This window comes from Rhinoderma darwinii, chromosome 9, assembly GCF_050947455.1.
Source record: "Rhinoderma darwinii isolate aRhiDar2 chromosome 9, aRhiDar2.hap1, whole genome shotgun sequence".
NCBI classification, from domain to species: Eukaryota; Metazoa; Chordata; class Amphibia; order Anura; family Rhinodermatidae; genus Rhinoderma; species Rhinoderma darwinii.
In genome coordinates this window covers 21,105,485-21,119,246 of record NC_134695.1, presented here as the reverse complement: position 1 = coordinate 21,119,246, position 13,762 = coordinate 21,105,485, and the positions used below count along the sequence as shown (strand labels likewise).

The following is a 13,762-nucleotide window of genomic DNA, read 5'->3' as shown; positions in this document are numbered from 1 at the left end:
GTACCTGTACGAGGTACCAGTACAGAGACCCCTAAACCAGACTGCATCCTGTACTACAATAGGTACATGGGAGGGGTGGACTTGTCAGATCAAGTCCCGAAGCCCTACAGCGCCATGCGGTGTGGTATAAGAAGCTGGCCGGGCACATCATACAGATGGCATTGTACAATGTGTACGTGCTACGTCGATGTACAGGCCAGAGGGGAACTTTCCTGGAATTTCAAGAGGTGATTATCAAGAACCTAATCTTTAGGGACCAGGAACGGGGGGGCACCCAGTACTTCTGGAAGCGAGGCCACACGCATCGTACCAGGGCAACACTTTCCAGGAGAAGTTCCCCAAACTGGCAAGAAGGGAAAAAGTCAAAAGAGGTGCAAAGTCTGCTATAAGAGGGGTATAAGGGAGGACACAATATATCAATGTAACGCGTGTCCCGAAAAACCAGAGCTCTGTATGAAAGAGTGTTTTAAAATTTATCATACATCCCTTGTTTTATAATTTACCCCAATTCTACTTACCCTGATGCACTCCGCACAGCTTATCCCCCCTTATCTTTCCCTTCTGAGCCCTGCTGTGTGCCCAAGCAGCTGATAACAGCCACATTGAGGGTATTGCCATACCCGGGAGAACCCACATTACAGTTTATGGGGTGTATCTCTCCGGTCAAAATGCTCACTACACCTCTAGATGAATGCCTTAAGGGTGTAGTTTTTAAAACGGGGTCACTTCTTGCGGGTTTCAACTGTACTGGGGCTTCTGCACACATGACTTTGCACGAGAAAATCCCCAGTAGGCCAAATGGTGGTCCTTTCGTTCTGAGCCCTCCCATGGGCCCAAACGGCAGTTTATCACCACAAATGGGGTATTGCTGCACTCAGGACAAATTGCGCAACAGAATGGGGTATTTTATTTCTTGTGAAAATAAGAAATTTTCAGCCAAAACGACATATTATTGGAAAAAATATTATTTTTTTTAATTCCCAGCCCAATTCAAATAAGTTCTGTGAAGAAACTATGAGGTCTAAATGGTCACAACACCCATAAATGAATTCCTTGAGGGGTGTAGTTTCCAAAATGGGGTCCGTTCTAGTGGGTTTCCATTGCTTTGATACCTCTGGGGCTCTGCAAATGCGAGATGGCACCCGAAAACCAAACCAGCAAAATCTGCACTCCAAAGAACACACAGCGCTACTTCACTTCTGAGGCCTCCCATGGGCCCAAACTGCAGTTTATCGCCACAAATGGGGTATTGCTGCACTCAGGAGAAATTGGGCAACAAAATGGGGTATTTTGTTCCCTGTGAAAATAAGAAATTTTGATAAAAAATGACATCTTATTGGAAAAAATGTAATTTTTTTCATTTCACAGCCCAATTCAAATAGGTGCTGTGAAAAAACTGTGCGGTCAAAATTGTAACAACAACCATATTTGAATTCCTTGCGGGGTGTAGTTTCCAAAATGGGGTCACTTCTGTGGGTTTCCATTGCTTTGATACCTCTGGGGCTCTGCAAATGCAACATGGCACCCGAAAACCAATCCAGCAAAATCTGGACTCCAACAAACACATAGCGCTCCTTTCATTCTGAGCCCTCCCATGGGCCCAAACGGCAGTTTATCACCACAAATGGGGTATTGCCGCACTAAGGACAAATTGGGCAACAAAATTGAGTATTTTGTTCCCTGTGAAAATAATAAATTTTGATCACAAATGACATCTTATTGGAAAAAATGACATTTTTTTAATTTCACAGCCCAATTCAAATAGGTGCTGTGAAAAAACTGTGCTGTCAAAATGGTAACAACAACCATAAATGAATTCCTTGAGGGGTGTAGTTTCCAAAATGGGGTTACTATTCGGGGATTCCTACTGTTTTGGCACCTCAACACCTCTTCAAACCTGGCATGCTGCCTAAAATATATTCTAATAAAAAAGAGGACTCAAAATGCACTAGGTGCTTCTTTGCTTCTAGGGCTTGTGTTTTAGTCCATGAGCGCAGTAGAGCCACATGTGGGACATTTCTAAAAACTGCAGAATCTGGACAATACATATTTAGTAGTGTTTCTCTGGTAAAACCTTCTGTGTTACAGAAAAAAAAATTAATAAAATTGAAATTCAGCAAGAAAAATGAAATTTGCAAATTTCACCTCCACTTTGCTTTAATTCTTGTGAAATGCCTGAAGGGTTAAAAAAACTTTCTAAATGCTGTTTTGAATACTTTGAGGGGTCTAGTTTTTAAAATGGGGTGTTTTATCAGGGTTTCTAATACATAGGCCCCTCAAAGCCTCTTCAGAACTCAAGAGGTACCTTAAAAAAAAGGATTTTGCCATTTTCTTAAAAATATGAGAAATTGCTGTTTAGGTTCTAAGCCTTGTAACGTCCAAGAAAAATAAAGGAATGTTCAAAAAACGATGCCAATCTAAAGTAGACATATGGGAAGTGTGAACTAGTAACTATTTTGGGTGGTATAACCGTCTGTTTTACAAGCAGATGCATTAAAATTCTGAAAAATGCTATTTTTTCCAAATTTTCACTAAATTTTGCAATTTTTCACCAATAAACACTGAATATATCGACCAAATTTTACCACGAACATGAAGCCCAATGTGTCACGAGAAAACAGTCTCAGAATCGCTTGGATAGGTTTAAGCATTCCGACGTTATTACCACATAAAGTGAAATATGTCAGATTTGAAAAATGGGCTCTGAGCCTTAAGGCCAAAACTAGGCTGCGTCCTTAAGGGGTTAAGGTAATCACTTAGCTCATGAAAATTGGCCTTTCTGAATAGTTTCCTACCGACTTATATGCATTTATATACAAAACACAGTATTATAATCTTCCCTGATGGAGATTGACCCAGGCAGATTTATCCAGGCTAATATACTGAAAATGCTATTGATATCCTACTAAATTGCCTTTAGAGCTTCCAGAGATTATTTCTGCCATGAAATTACAGTACTTTTATTAAAAAGCCAAATTAACCTTGTTGTACGTAGAAGTTTTATAGCAAGGAAACTAGTTCGGTGTATAAACTCCTGAGGAATAGTTTCTCACATGCTCATAAGGTCTCTTTAGGGTACGTGCACACGCAAAATAAATAACGTCTGAAAATACGGAGCTGGTTTCAAGGGAAAACCGCTCCTGACTTTCAGATTTTCTAAGCCACTAGCGATTTTCGCTGCGTTTTTTACAGATTTTTTTTAAGTCTATGAAAACTGCTACAAAAATGTCCTAAGAAGTAACATGCAGTTCTTTTTCGCTGCCGTTTTTCCAAACGGCCGCTTAAAAAAATGGCCTGTCGAAACAGAACACCGTTTTTCCTATTGAAATCAATGGACAGACGTTTGAAGGCACAGCAAATCACAGGATAATCATATCAAAATATTCATGATATACCTATATACAGTTCAATGGCAGATCATCATTAGGGCATTTTGGGCAGCCGCCCGAGGCAGTTTTGTTGCGTTTTTGCTGCGATTATACTGCGAATCCACGACAAAACAGCATTGTGGATGCATTGTGTCATGCAAAATGACCTTTAGACGTAAGGTCACATCACCTTATCTCTGCAGTTCTTACTACTGTTTAGAGACCTGCTGGTCTGGTCTGAGGTCTGTAGTCGTCAGCGTCATACACTTCTTTACAACGCCCACTTGGTCAAAAAGTAAAAACACGCCCAGTTGCTTATTCTATTAAGAAAGTCATTTGCATAAATCTCAAATAGGTCATAACTCCGTCAAAATTGATCGTTTTTCAAAATAAAAACCACTGCTGTGATCTACATTACAGCGTCTACCACATTATGTAAGAGATAGGACACTTATAATGTGGTGACAGAGCCTCTTTAATATGATTGGTGATATACGTCTGACTAATGTTGAACGATAGGTGTAGTGTCAAATGATTCTCTAAAATATACTATATATTCAAGAAAGCAGCAGCACAGCCGGGTAGGTTTAAAGGACATCTCCCCAATCATGGGTGGTGCACGCAGTAAAAAGTATCCCAGGTCCAAGGGAAACCAATAGTATGGATTCTCTCGAGTGCTTCAGTTCCTTCTCTCGATTTGTAAAGAAGTGTATTTGTTTTTATTCACCAAGCATAAAAAACTTGCAACGTTTCAACCCAAAAAAAATCTTTATCAAGCATGATGCTTGATAAAGACCCATTTTGGGTTGAAACGTTACAAGTGTTTTTATGCTTGGTGAGTAAAAACAAATACACTTCTCTAAAATATACTCCCATTGTGCTATAAAATAAAAGAAGGGGGGCTGAGGAAATGTCCTTAGATACTCAATCAGACCAACCACTGTGTGTTTGTGTGTCTTCTCTCCGACAGCTGTCGTCTAAATACAATTGAAAACACAGGGCGAACTGATTTGATAGCATTTGTCGATCACCTAACCTTTGGATTACTCTAAGGGTATGTTCAAACGGCCTATTTATGGCCGTTTTTCGGGCCGTAAACGCCTGAAAAACTGCCTAAAATTTGGAAGCAGCCGAAAATCGGAATCGGAAACAACGGAGCGTTTTTCGCTGCGTTTTTTTACACGTAAAAAAACGGCCGCGAAAAAGAAGTGCAGGGCACTTCTTGGGACGCTTTTGGAGCCGTTTTCCATAGACTCTATTGAAAAAAGCTCCAAAAACGGCCGTAAAATACGCAGCTTAAATCGCGAGTGACACAAAAAACATCTGAAAATCAGGAGCTGTTTTCTCTTGAAAACGGCTCCGTATTTTGAGACGTTTTTGACTCTGCGCGTGAACATACCCTAACTGTTATGACCTGCAGGACTAGACAAACCCGCCACTACCATTTCTTAAAAGATTTCAATGTAGCTGGTATCCCCTTCCCAGGAATTGGTCCTCTTGCTTATTTTCATTATCTTAACCACAAGGAGCTTTCTTGTAAACCATGCAACATCTTTAACTCCACTAAATAAATCTTGTACTCTCGACAAATGAGAGCCCTTTTAACAAGATCAAACCGTTCGGGTATGTTCACACGCTGAGCCAAAAACGTCTGAAAATACGGAGCTGTTTTCATGGGAAAACACCACCTGATTTTCAGACGTTTTTTGAGCAACGCACGTTTTTCGCGGTGCTTTTCGCGCCGTTTTCGCTGCGTTTTTTCGGCCGTTTTTGGAGCTGTTTTCAATAGCGTCTATGAGAAAACAGCTCCAAAAACGTCCCTTTTGACGAGGCTGTCATTTTAATTTTAAAATGACAGGTCATCGGGACAGTACATCGGCAAACCCATTGAAAACAATGGGCAGATGTTTGCCGACGTATTGGAGCCGTTTTTTCAGACGTAATTCGAGGCGTAATACGCCTCCATTACGTCTGAAAATAGGTCGTGTGAACCCAGCCTTACTCTCAGTCAGAACTCCGCTAAAAAGATTATTTTCCATGTGGGTGAGGAGAGAGTTTTAAAGGTAAGATGTCTTAGAAATGGCGTTGAACCCCACCAACTTCCTTTACCTGCCTTTAACCTTTCAATTTCAGTCATACTATCAGATATAACATAAAATAGTGTCTTATATTATATATGTGATATACAAAGTACTATTGTTGTAGCTTCTTCTGTAGATTTGTACATTTATGTATTTGCTCTAAAAATTTAATTAAAGGGAATATACATACAGTACAGTTTGATTATTTTATGTTTTTGCCTGTTATTTAGAATCACAGAGAACTGTCTGCAGTTTGATCCAACTTTCACAGATGACTTCACAGCATTATACATTACTGGAGTGTGTTATCTAGGTAAAAAATTGCATTTCACTTTCTCCAAGGACCTCACAACGGTGGAGATAACTTCAGATCTCGAGCCTCAGAAGAATACACTTGTTATTTCATTTGATGATTTAACACCATGTATACCATTATATACTGGTAAGTCGCTAGTTATGGTTGCTTTCCCCTCCAAATTTAACCCCTTCCACCGCAGCCATTTTCAAATTTTCATTTTTTCCTACTCGCATTCCAAAAGCCTTAACTTTTTTATTTTTCCATCGATATAGCCCTATGATGGCTTGATTTTTGCGGGACGTGTTGCAGTTTTCAATAGTTCCATTTATTGTACCATATAATGTACTAGTAAACGGGATAAAATTCTTTGTGGGGTGGAAAATGAAAAAAAAAACTGCGATTCCTCCATTGTTTTTTGCGCTTCATTTTTACGGCGTTCACTGTGCTATTTAAACAACATGTTAACTTCATTCTGTGGGTCAATACAATTACACCGATACCAAATTTATAAAGTGTTTTTTTGTTTTTTTTTAAAATAGATTACTACTTTTGTATCGCCAAATTCCGAGAGCCATAACTTTTTCCGTTGATTGAGCGGTATGAGGGCTTTTTATTTGCGGGACGAGCTGCAGTTTTTAACCACTTCGCGCACCACGACCTAATAGCACATCATGGTGCGGAGCTTGATGTATGGAGCGGGCTCACAAGCTAGCCGTTTAACCCCTAAACATCTGGGGTAACATCTGGGGCATTAAAAAGAGGGGGTCGTCCCATCTCATCGGCACCCCCACAATGTGATCGTAGGGTGCCGATGATTGTCATGGCAGGCCAGGGTCTTAATGAATGCCCCTAGGTCTGCCTTCACTCTGCCTCTGTAGGCAGGGTTTAACAGAAGCCTGTAATAATTACAATATACTGTAATACATTAGTATTGCAGTGTATTGTACCGTCTATCTAACGAATAAATGTGTAAAATAAATGTAAATACAGTTACTAGTTGTGAAAAAATAAGCTTGAAAAAATACCCCTTTTCCCATTTTTTTCTCTAATGCAAGTAATAAAAAAATAAACAAAATTTGGTATTGCTGCGTTCCGTAAAATTCTGAACTATTATAATATACCATTATTTAACCCACACGTTGAACGCCATAAAAAATTAAAACCGGCAAAATTGCAGTTTTTTTTGGTCACCTCAGTCCTCAAATTTTTTTTTAATAAATAGTGATCAAAAAGCTCAAAAAATGGTACTAATAAAAACCACAGCTCGTCTCCCAAAACATAAGCCCTCACAACGCTCAATCGACTAAAAAATAGTTATGGCTCTCAGAATGTAGTGAAACAAAACAATTTTTTTTTTTTGACAAATAGTTTTGTTTTTTTTCTTTGTAAAGGTAGTAAAATATAAAAACTGTATAAATTTGGTATCACCGTAAGGCTATGTTCACGAAAAACGGCTGTAAAATACAGAGCTGTTTTCAAGGGCAAACCTCTCCTGATTTTCAGCCGTCTTTTTATCAACACTCTGTCGCTGTGTTTTTTGCTGTTCTTTTTCTATATCGTGAATGAAAAACGGCTCCAAAAACTGCTCAAGAAGTGACATGCCCTTCTTTTTTGAGGGCGTTTATTTATGCGGCCGTTTTTCAAAACTGTTGCGTAAAAAAAGGGCCCGATTTTTTTTCCGGCCGTTTACAGCCCGATAAACTGACAAAAATAAGCCGTGTGCACATACCCTAATAGTATTGAGCCGCAGAATAAAGTTGTTATCCATTTTACTGCACAGTGAAAACCGTAAATACGAAACCCAAAAAACAATGGAGGAATTCGTTCTTTTTTCCAATTTCAGCCTGCAAAGATATTTTTTTTTTTTCATTTTCCCAGTGCATTATATGATACTTTGAATGGTGCCAATAGAAACTACTTTAAATGGTGCCAATAGAAACGGCAACTCCTCCCGCAAAAAATAAGCCCTCAAACCACTCTGTTGACGGAAAAATAAAAAAGTTATGGCTCTTGGAAATCGGGGAGTGAAAACCAAACATGAAAAAGCAAAAAATGTCTCAATCCCGTAGAGGTTAATGGTATAATTTTGGGGTACATGGAAGTTTTTGATCACTACTTATTTAACTTTTTTGTGGGAGATGAGGTGACCCAAAAAAGTAATTCTGGTGGTTTAAGTTTTTTGTGGTTTGTTTTTTTGCCGTTCACCGTGCGTGTTAAAGTCTATGTACAAATTTTTAAATTTAGTTTTTTTTTTTATATATATAAAAATGTCAATTCTGTATACAGAGCAGCTATATCTTGCACCGAGACCTGAATCCGTCAGGTCAGCGGGTCATGCTTTTCTCTGACGGGAAGGGGATGAAGTGTTATAATCTCTGAATTTTGTATTTTAACTGCCCCAATAAAAATACCCTTGAAGGCTGAGTTAACACGGGGCGGATAAAAGCACGGAGCGTATTCGTCATGTGCGCCGCAGGAAGTTCCAAGTGAAAAACCGCACCAAACTGTGGTGCAGTTTTTCGGCCGGAATGTCCGCTGCGGAAAACTGCAGCACTTAGCTAGCAGGCCGGCGTTCTCTGACCTTTCAGTAGCCTGTGATTGTCTGCAGCGGTGGTCACATGGGATGAAGCATTCTTCTGACGTCACCCAGGCCGTCCTCCTGGGAATGACATTTCACCCCATGTTACCAGCGCTACAGCTTGTGACTAGCTGCAGCGTGCACGTGGGATGAAACGTCGCGCGCTGGAGGGAGGAACACAGACTTCTGGGTAATTATCAGACTGATTTTTTTTTTTTTCTGCGTGGCGGTTTTTGCGGCAGGATCGCTGCGATCCTGCCACAAAAAGACGCAACAACACCTATTTGTTGAGGGATTTGGCTACCGATTGAATTTAATGGGGAATACCTGAAATAAATAAGCAGCATTTACGCAAATACAATTGACATGCTGCGGAATACTCTGCACCGCAGGTCAATTTCGGAGCAATTTTTCCACTCAGTATTTACGCAGTGTGTGGATGAGATTTTATTCTAATCCTCTCTGCTGCTACTGTATTTGCTGTGAATTTTCTGAAAAAAATTCTGTTGCGGAAAATCTGCAGTATCTACTCAACATTTGAACTGACCCTAAGAATGAAAGTTGCAAACGTGAGTAGCAGATACTTTAAGATTAAACCACCTCCAGCATGAATATATATGTATGAGTAGTTTTAGGCAGTTGTGGAAAAATGATGCAAAGCAAGAATGCGTTCAAAAATAAAAGCGTTAATTGTATTTTGGTAATTGATAAAAAAAAACAAAAACTAAGTGAATGAAGAGAAGAGAAATCTAAATCAAATCAATATTTGGTGTGACCACTCTTTACCTTCAAAACAGCATTAATTCTCCTAGGTACATGTAACGTCCGTGGTCGCTGACCACGAACTCCTTCCAGTCAACGTCCTTCTCTCCAGAGATGTCGGCACATATGGCCGTCCTGTTCCACAGTGACCACTAGGGTGTGCTCGCGAGCTCAGTCCAGATTTAAGAAGCCAAAGCACACGCAGGTGGGAGTTTGAGTTGATTGCTCCCAGAGCACCCTGGGCTATAAGAAGGGCACAGCCCCCTCCTCCCATGCCTGAGCTTCGTTCCAAAGTTTGTCTATGCAAATGGTCTCCTAGTGTCTTCCAGTTCCCAGTGTTTCTTGTACCTGTATGCTGTATCCCATGCTATCCTTGTCAAGTGCTGTGAAGAGCTATAGTCGTGCTGTGCTGCGCTGCATACCTCGCATGTCCTTCTACACCACGCCTGACGTCTGCCTGCTGCCTAGTCCCAGCCGAGCCTGCCTTGCTACTGTCCGAGCTGCCACAGGTACCCTATACGAACTATAGACTGTTACCTGTGGCCTGTTGGCCAGCTGCCATACCGCCAAGGCGGTATGACCCAGTGGGTCCATGAACCCAACGTGACAGTACGCTCAGGCCATGGACCCTGCTGGCCGATTCAAGACCAAGATGACGTCACAAGAGATGCGGGCGGATATGCTGGGCCTCCGGTCTCGACAGGACCAACTCCTCCTTGAACATTCTCGCATGTCGGCAGGAGGCACAAGCTGCCTTTCCTCCTACTACACCTCCTGGCAGTGTTGATCCCTGTTTTTCTTTGCCACTTTCTGACAGCTATGATGGAGACGCAGGTACCGGTCGTGGATTTTTGAACCAGTGCCAGATCCACTTCAGCCTGTATGCAAGGGCATTTTCATCTGATGGCGGAAGGGTCGCTTTCATCATCTCTCTCCTCCTCTCTCTCCTCACTGGCAAGGCTCTTGCATGGGCGAATCCTATCCGGGAGATACAAGGACCAGAGACCCGTGACTTCCAGGGCTTCCTCCGGTCTTTTCGCATGGTGTTTAAGGAGCCTGGACGAGTCTCATCTGCAGCGGCTTCCTTGCTAAACTTGCGCCAAGGAGACACCTCTGTGGGCAAGTACGCCATCCACTGCCGCACCCTGGTGGGAGAACTGTTGTGGAACAATGAGGCCCTGGTGGCTACATTCTGGCAGGGACTGTCTCCGAAGATTAAGGACGAACTTGCCGGTCGAGATCTACTGTCTACCCTGGATGACCTCATCCTTCTGTCCGCACGGATTGATATGAGGATCCGAGAACAGCTCCAAGAAGCTCATCGGGAGGGAGGCCTTCCTAGTTCGGTCTCACCCTTGCAGCAACCTCTGCTGTTCTCAGGTGCCGATCCTCCTAAGGAGTCTGTGAGGATGGACCAGTGTAAGCTATCCACCCAGGAGAAACAACGCAGACACACTTCAGGTCTATATTGTGACCTCGGAGGTCATCTTGTGCGTCTGTGTCCCCAAATGTCCCAAAGCCTAGGCTTGCTAGGAGAGACCACCTTTGGTAAAAAAGGACTTCCATCTAAATTGTCCATACCCGTGACCATAGTGTCTGGCGAGAAAACGAATCGGGTCTCTGTGGATCTGGACTCTGGATCCGCTGCTAATTTCATTTGTATGGACCTGGTGGCTCTTCTTCAATTACCCACTACCCCTCTGGAGAGGCCGTTGACGCTTGCATTTGTAAATGGACTACCTCTGCCAGACCCAGTTATAGCTGTGACCAAGCCGCTGAGGCTCCAAGTGGGAGCTCTCCACTCTGAGCTGTTATCGTTCTTTGTCTTGTCCAAGGCCGTTAACCCCGTGCTGCTGGGCCTGCCTTGGCTCCGATTACATGCCCCAGTCTTGGAACTCTGGAGAGGTTCTCCAGTGGGGTCCCGAGTGTCACAACTGTTGCCTGGGACAGATTAGTTTGGCTCAGCCTCCTCTGCCTCAGTCATTGGCAGGATTGCCTGGTCATTATGCTGCATTTTCGGACGTCTTCAGCAAGAGGGAGGCGGAGAAGCTGCCCCTACACCAGGCATATGACTGTTCTATCGAGCTGTGGTAGGGTATATCCTCTCTCCTTACCAGAGACTCTCTCCATGTCCGTCTCTGTTAAAGAGAACTTGGAGAGGGGCTTCATATGGAAATCTTCCTCCCCGGCAGGAGGCGGGTTCTTCTTTGTCAAGAAAAAAGATGGTTCTCTGCGTCTCTGTATCGACTACCGGGTCTCAACCAGATCATGGTGAAAAATAAGAATCCGTTCCCATTGATCTCAGAATTATTTGATCGTATACGTGGTGCCAAGATTTTTTCCAAACTAGACCTGCGTGGGGCTTACAACCTAATCCGGATTCGCCGGGGTGACGAATGGAAGACTGCATTTAACACCCGTGATGGACACTATGAATATCTAGTAATGACCTTCGGCCTGTGTAATGCTCCCGGGGTCTTCCAGGAGTTCGTTAATGACATCTTCCGTGACCTGCTCTGTTTGTGTAGTAGTCTATTTTGATGACAGATCTCCAGATCCTATGACTCATCAGAGACATGTCTGTCAAGTTTCGCTGCGGTTAAGGGAGAATCGTCTGTACGCTAAGTTGAAGTGCGTGTTTGAGAAAGATGCTCTACCCTTCCTGGGCTACATCGTCTCGAATGGAGGTCTCGAGATGGATCCTGAAAAGCTAAAGTCCGTCCTGTAATGGCCACGCCCTCAAGGCTTGAGGGCCATGCAGCGCTTTCTGGGATTTGCCAATTTTTACAGACCGTTCATCCCAAACTTCTCACTGACATCTCCTATCTCTAACCTCAACAAGAAGGGCATAAACACCAAGTCCGCATTCAATAGCCTGAAGAGTGCCTTCATGTCAGCCTCTATCCTCCATCATTCAGATGTTTCTCTACAGTTCTCGGAGGTGGACGCCTCCTCTGTCGGTGCTGGTGCACTCTTGTTCCAGAGCGGTTCCAAGGGCAAGTCAATGGTATGTCGATATTTCTCTAAGCTCTACTCTTCCACAGAACGCAACTACTCGATTAGGGATCGGGAGTTACTGGCCATCAAATTGGCTCTGGTGGAGTGGAGACATCTACTAGAGGGCGCAGCTCATCCCATCCTAATTTTTACAGACCACAAGAATGTCACCTATCTCCAGACAGCCCAACGGCTGAATCCTCGTCAGGCCAGGTGGTCGCTGTTCTTTACCTGGTTCCAGTTTGAGCTCCACTAGCGCCCGGCTGACAAAAATGTGAGGGCCGATGCCTTGTCCAGGTCTTTTGAGACAGACACCATGGAGATTCCACAGAACATTATTGATCCGTCTTGCATTGTCTCTGTCAAACACCTGCAAGTTGGGGACATTCCTCCAGGGAGGACTTTTGTGCGCCTGGCTAATCGTGGAAGACTCCCCTGCTGGGGACACTCCTTTAGACTGGCAGGTCATGCGGGTACCCATAAGACCAAGATCTGATTGCCCATCATTTCTGTTGTCCCACGCTGCCCAAGGACATTATGGACTTTGTTTCTTCCTGCTCAGTGTGCGCAGCTAGCAAGGTCGCTCATGGCCTGCTCCAGCCATTGCCTGTGCCCGATGCTCCCTGGCAGCATATAGCAATAGACTTTATCACTGACCTGCCTCTCTCTGCTGGATGAAGTACTGTCTGGGTGGTGGTGGATCGATTTTCGAAGATGTCCCACTTCGTTCCTCTGACCGGTCTTCCTTCTGCTCCTCAACTTGCCAATCTTTTCATCCAACACAACTTCCGCCTGCACGGCTTGCCGCAGCATATTGTATCTGATTGGGGGGTTCAGTTCACCTCGACGTTCTGGAGAGCCCTCTGCGGACTCCTAGGTGTAAAGTTGGACTTTTCCTCTGCCTACCATCCTCAGTCCAATGGTCAGGTCGAGACGATCAATCAGATCTTGGAGAACTACCTACGCTACTTCATCTCCAAGCAGCATGATGACTGGGTGCAGTTGCTCCCATGGGCTGAATTCTCATACAATAATCACGCCAGCGAGTACACAAGGAATACAACGTTTTTTATTGTCTATGGCCAACACCCACAAATTCCTATCCAGGTGCCTGATACGTCCGAGGTACCAGCAGCTGACACTGTTTTTAGGGACTTTCTGCAGATCTGGCAGCAGACTTGATCCTCCATCCTGCTGGCGGTCGACCGCATGAAACGGAAGGCGGACACAAGGAGAAGAGAACCTCCTCTGTTTGTCCCTGGCACGGAGGTCTTGCTGTCCTCCAGGAATATTCAACTGAGGTTTCCATCATACAAATTTGCTCCCAGGTTCCTCGGACCTTTGTGGATCCTGCAGCAGATCAACCTTGTCGCCTACAAGCTTCGGCTGCCTCCTTCCCTCAAGATCCCCAACTCCTTCCATGTCTCCCTCCTGAAACCGGTGGTTCTGAACGGCTTTACCAAGACTCCTAGCCCTGCGGTTGCCTTCACCGGTCCTTCAGACACCTTCGAGGTTAAGGAGATCCTGGACATTAAAAAAGTAAGAGGAAGAACCTTTTATTTAGTAGATTGGAAGGGGTTTCGTCCAGTAGAGAGGTCCTGGGAGCCAGAGGAGAATCTCAATGCTCCTACCCTCATTAAGAAGTTCCTCTCTCATTCTGGTCTCAAGGGGAGGGGGC

General features: G+C 43.7%; 1 protein-coding gene across 3 annotated transcripts in view; it reads left to right on the top strand.

The window, feature by feature from the left end:
- PGGHG (protein-glucosylgalactosylhydroxylysine glucosidase) overlaps positions 1 to 13,762 on the top strand; it is a 233,730-nt gene that overhangs the window by 211,407 nt on the left and 8,561 nt on the right. For all 3 annotated transcript variants that reach the window (XM_075837336.1, XM_075837338.1, XM_075837337.1), the window contains exon 13: positions 5,680 to 5,891. In XM_075837336.1, coding sequence (XP_075693451.1) covers positions 5,680 to 5,891 — 212 coding nt within the window. The remainder of the gene's footprint in view (positions 1 to 5,679; positions 5,892 to 13,762) is intronic.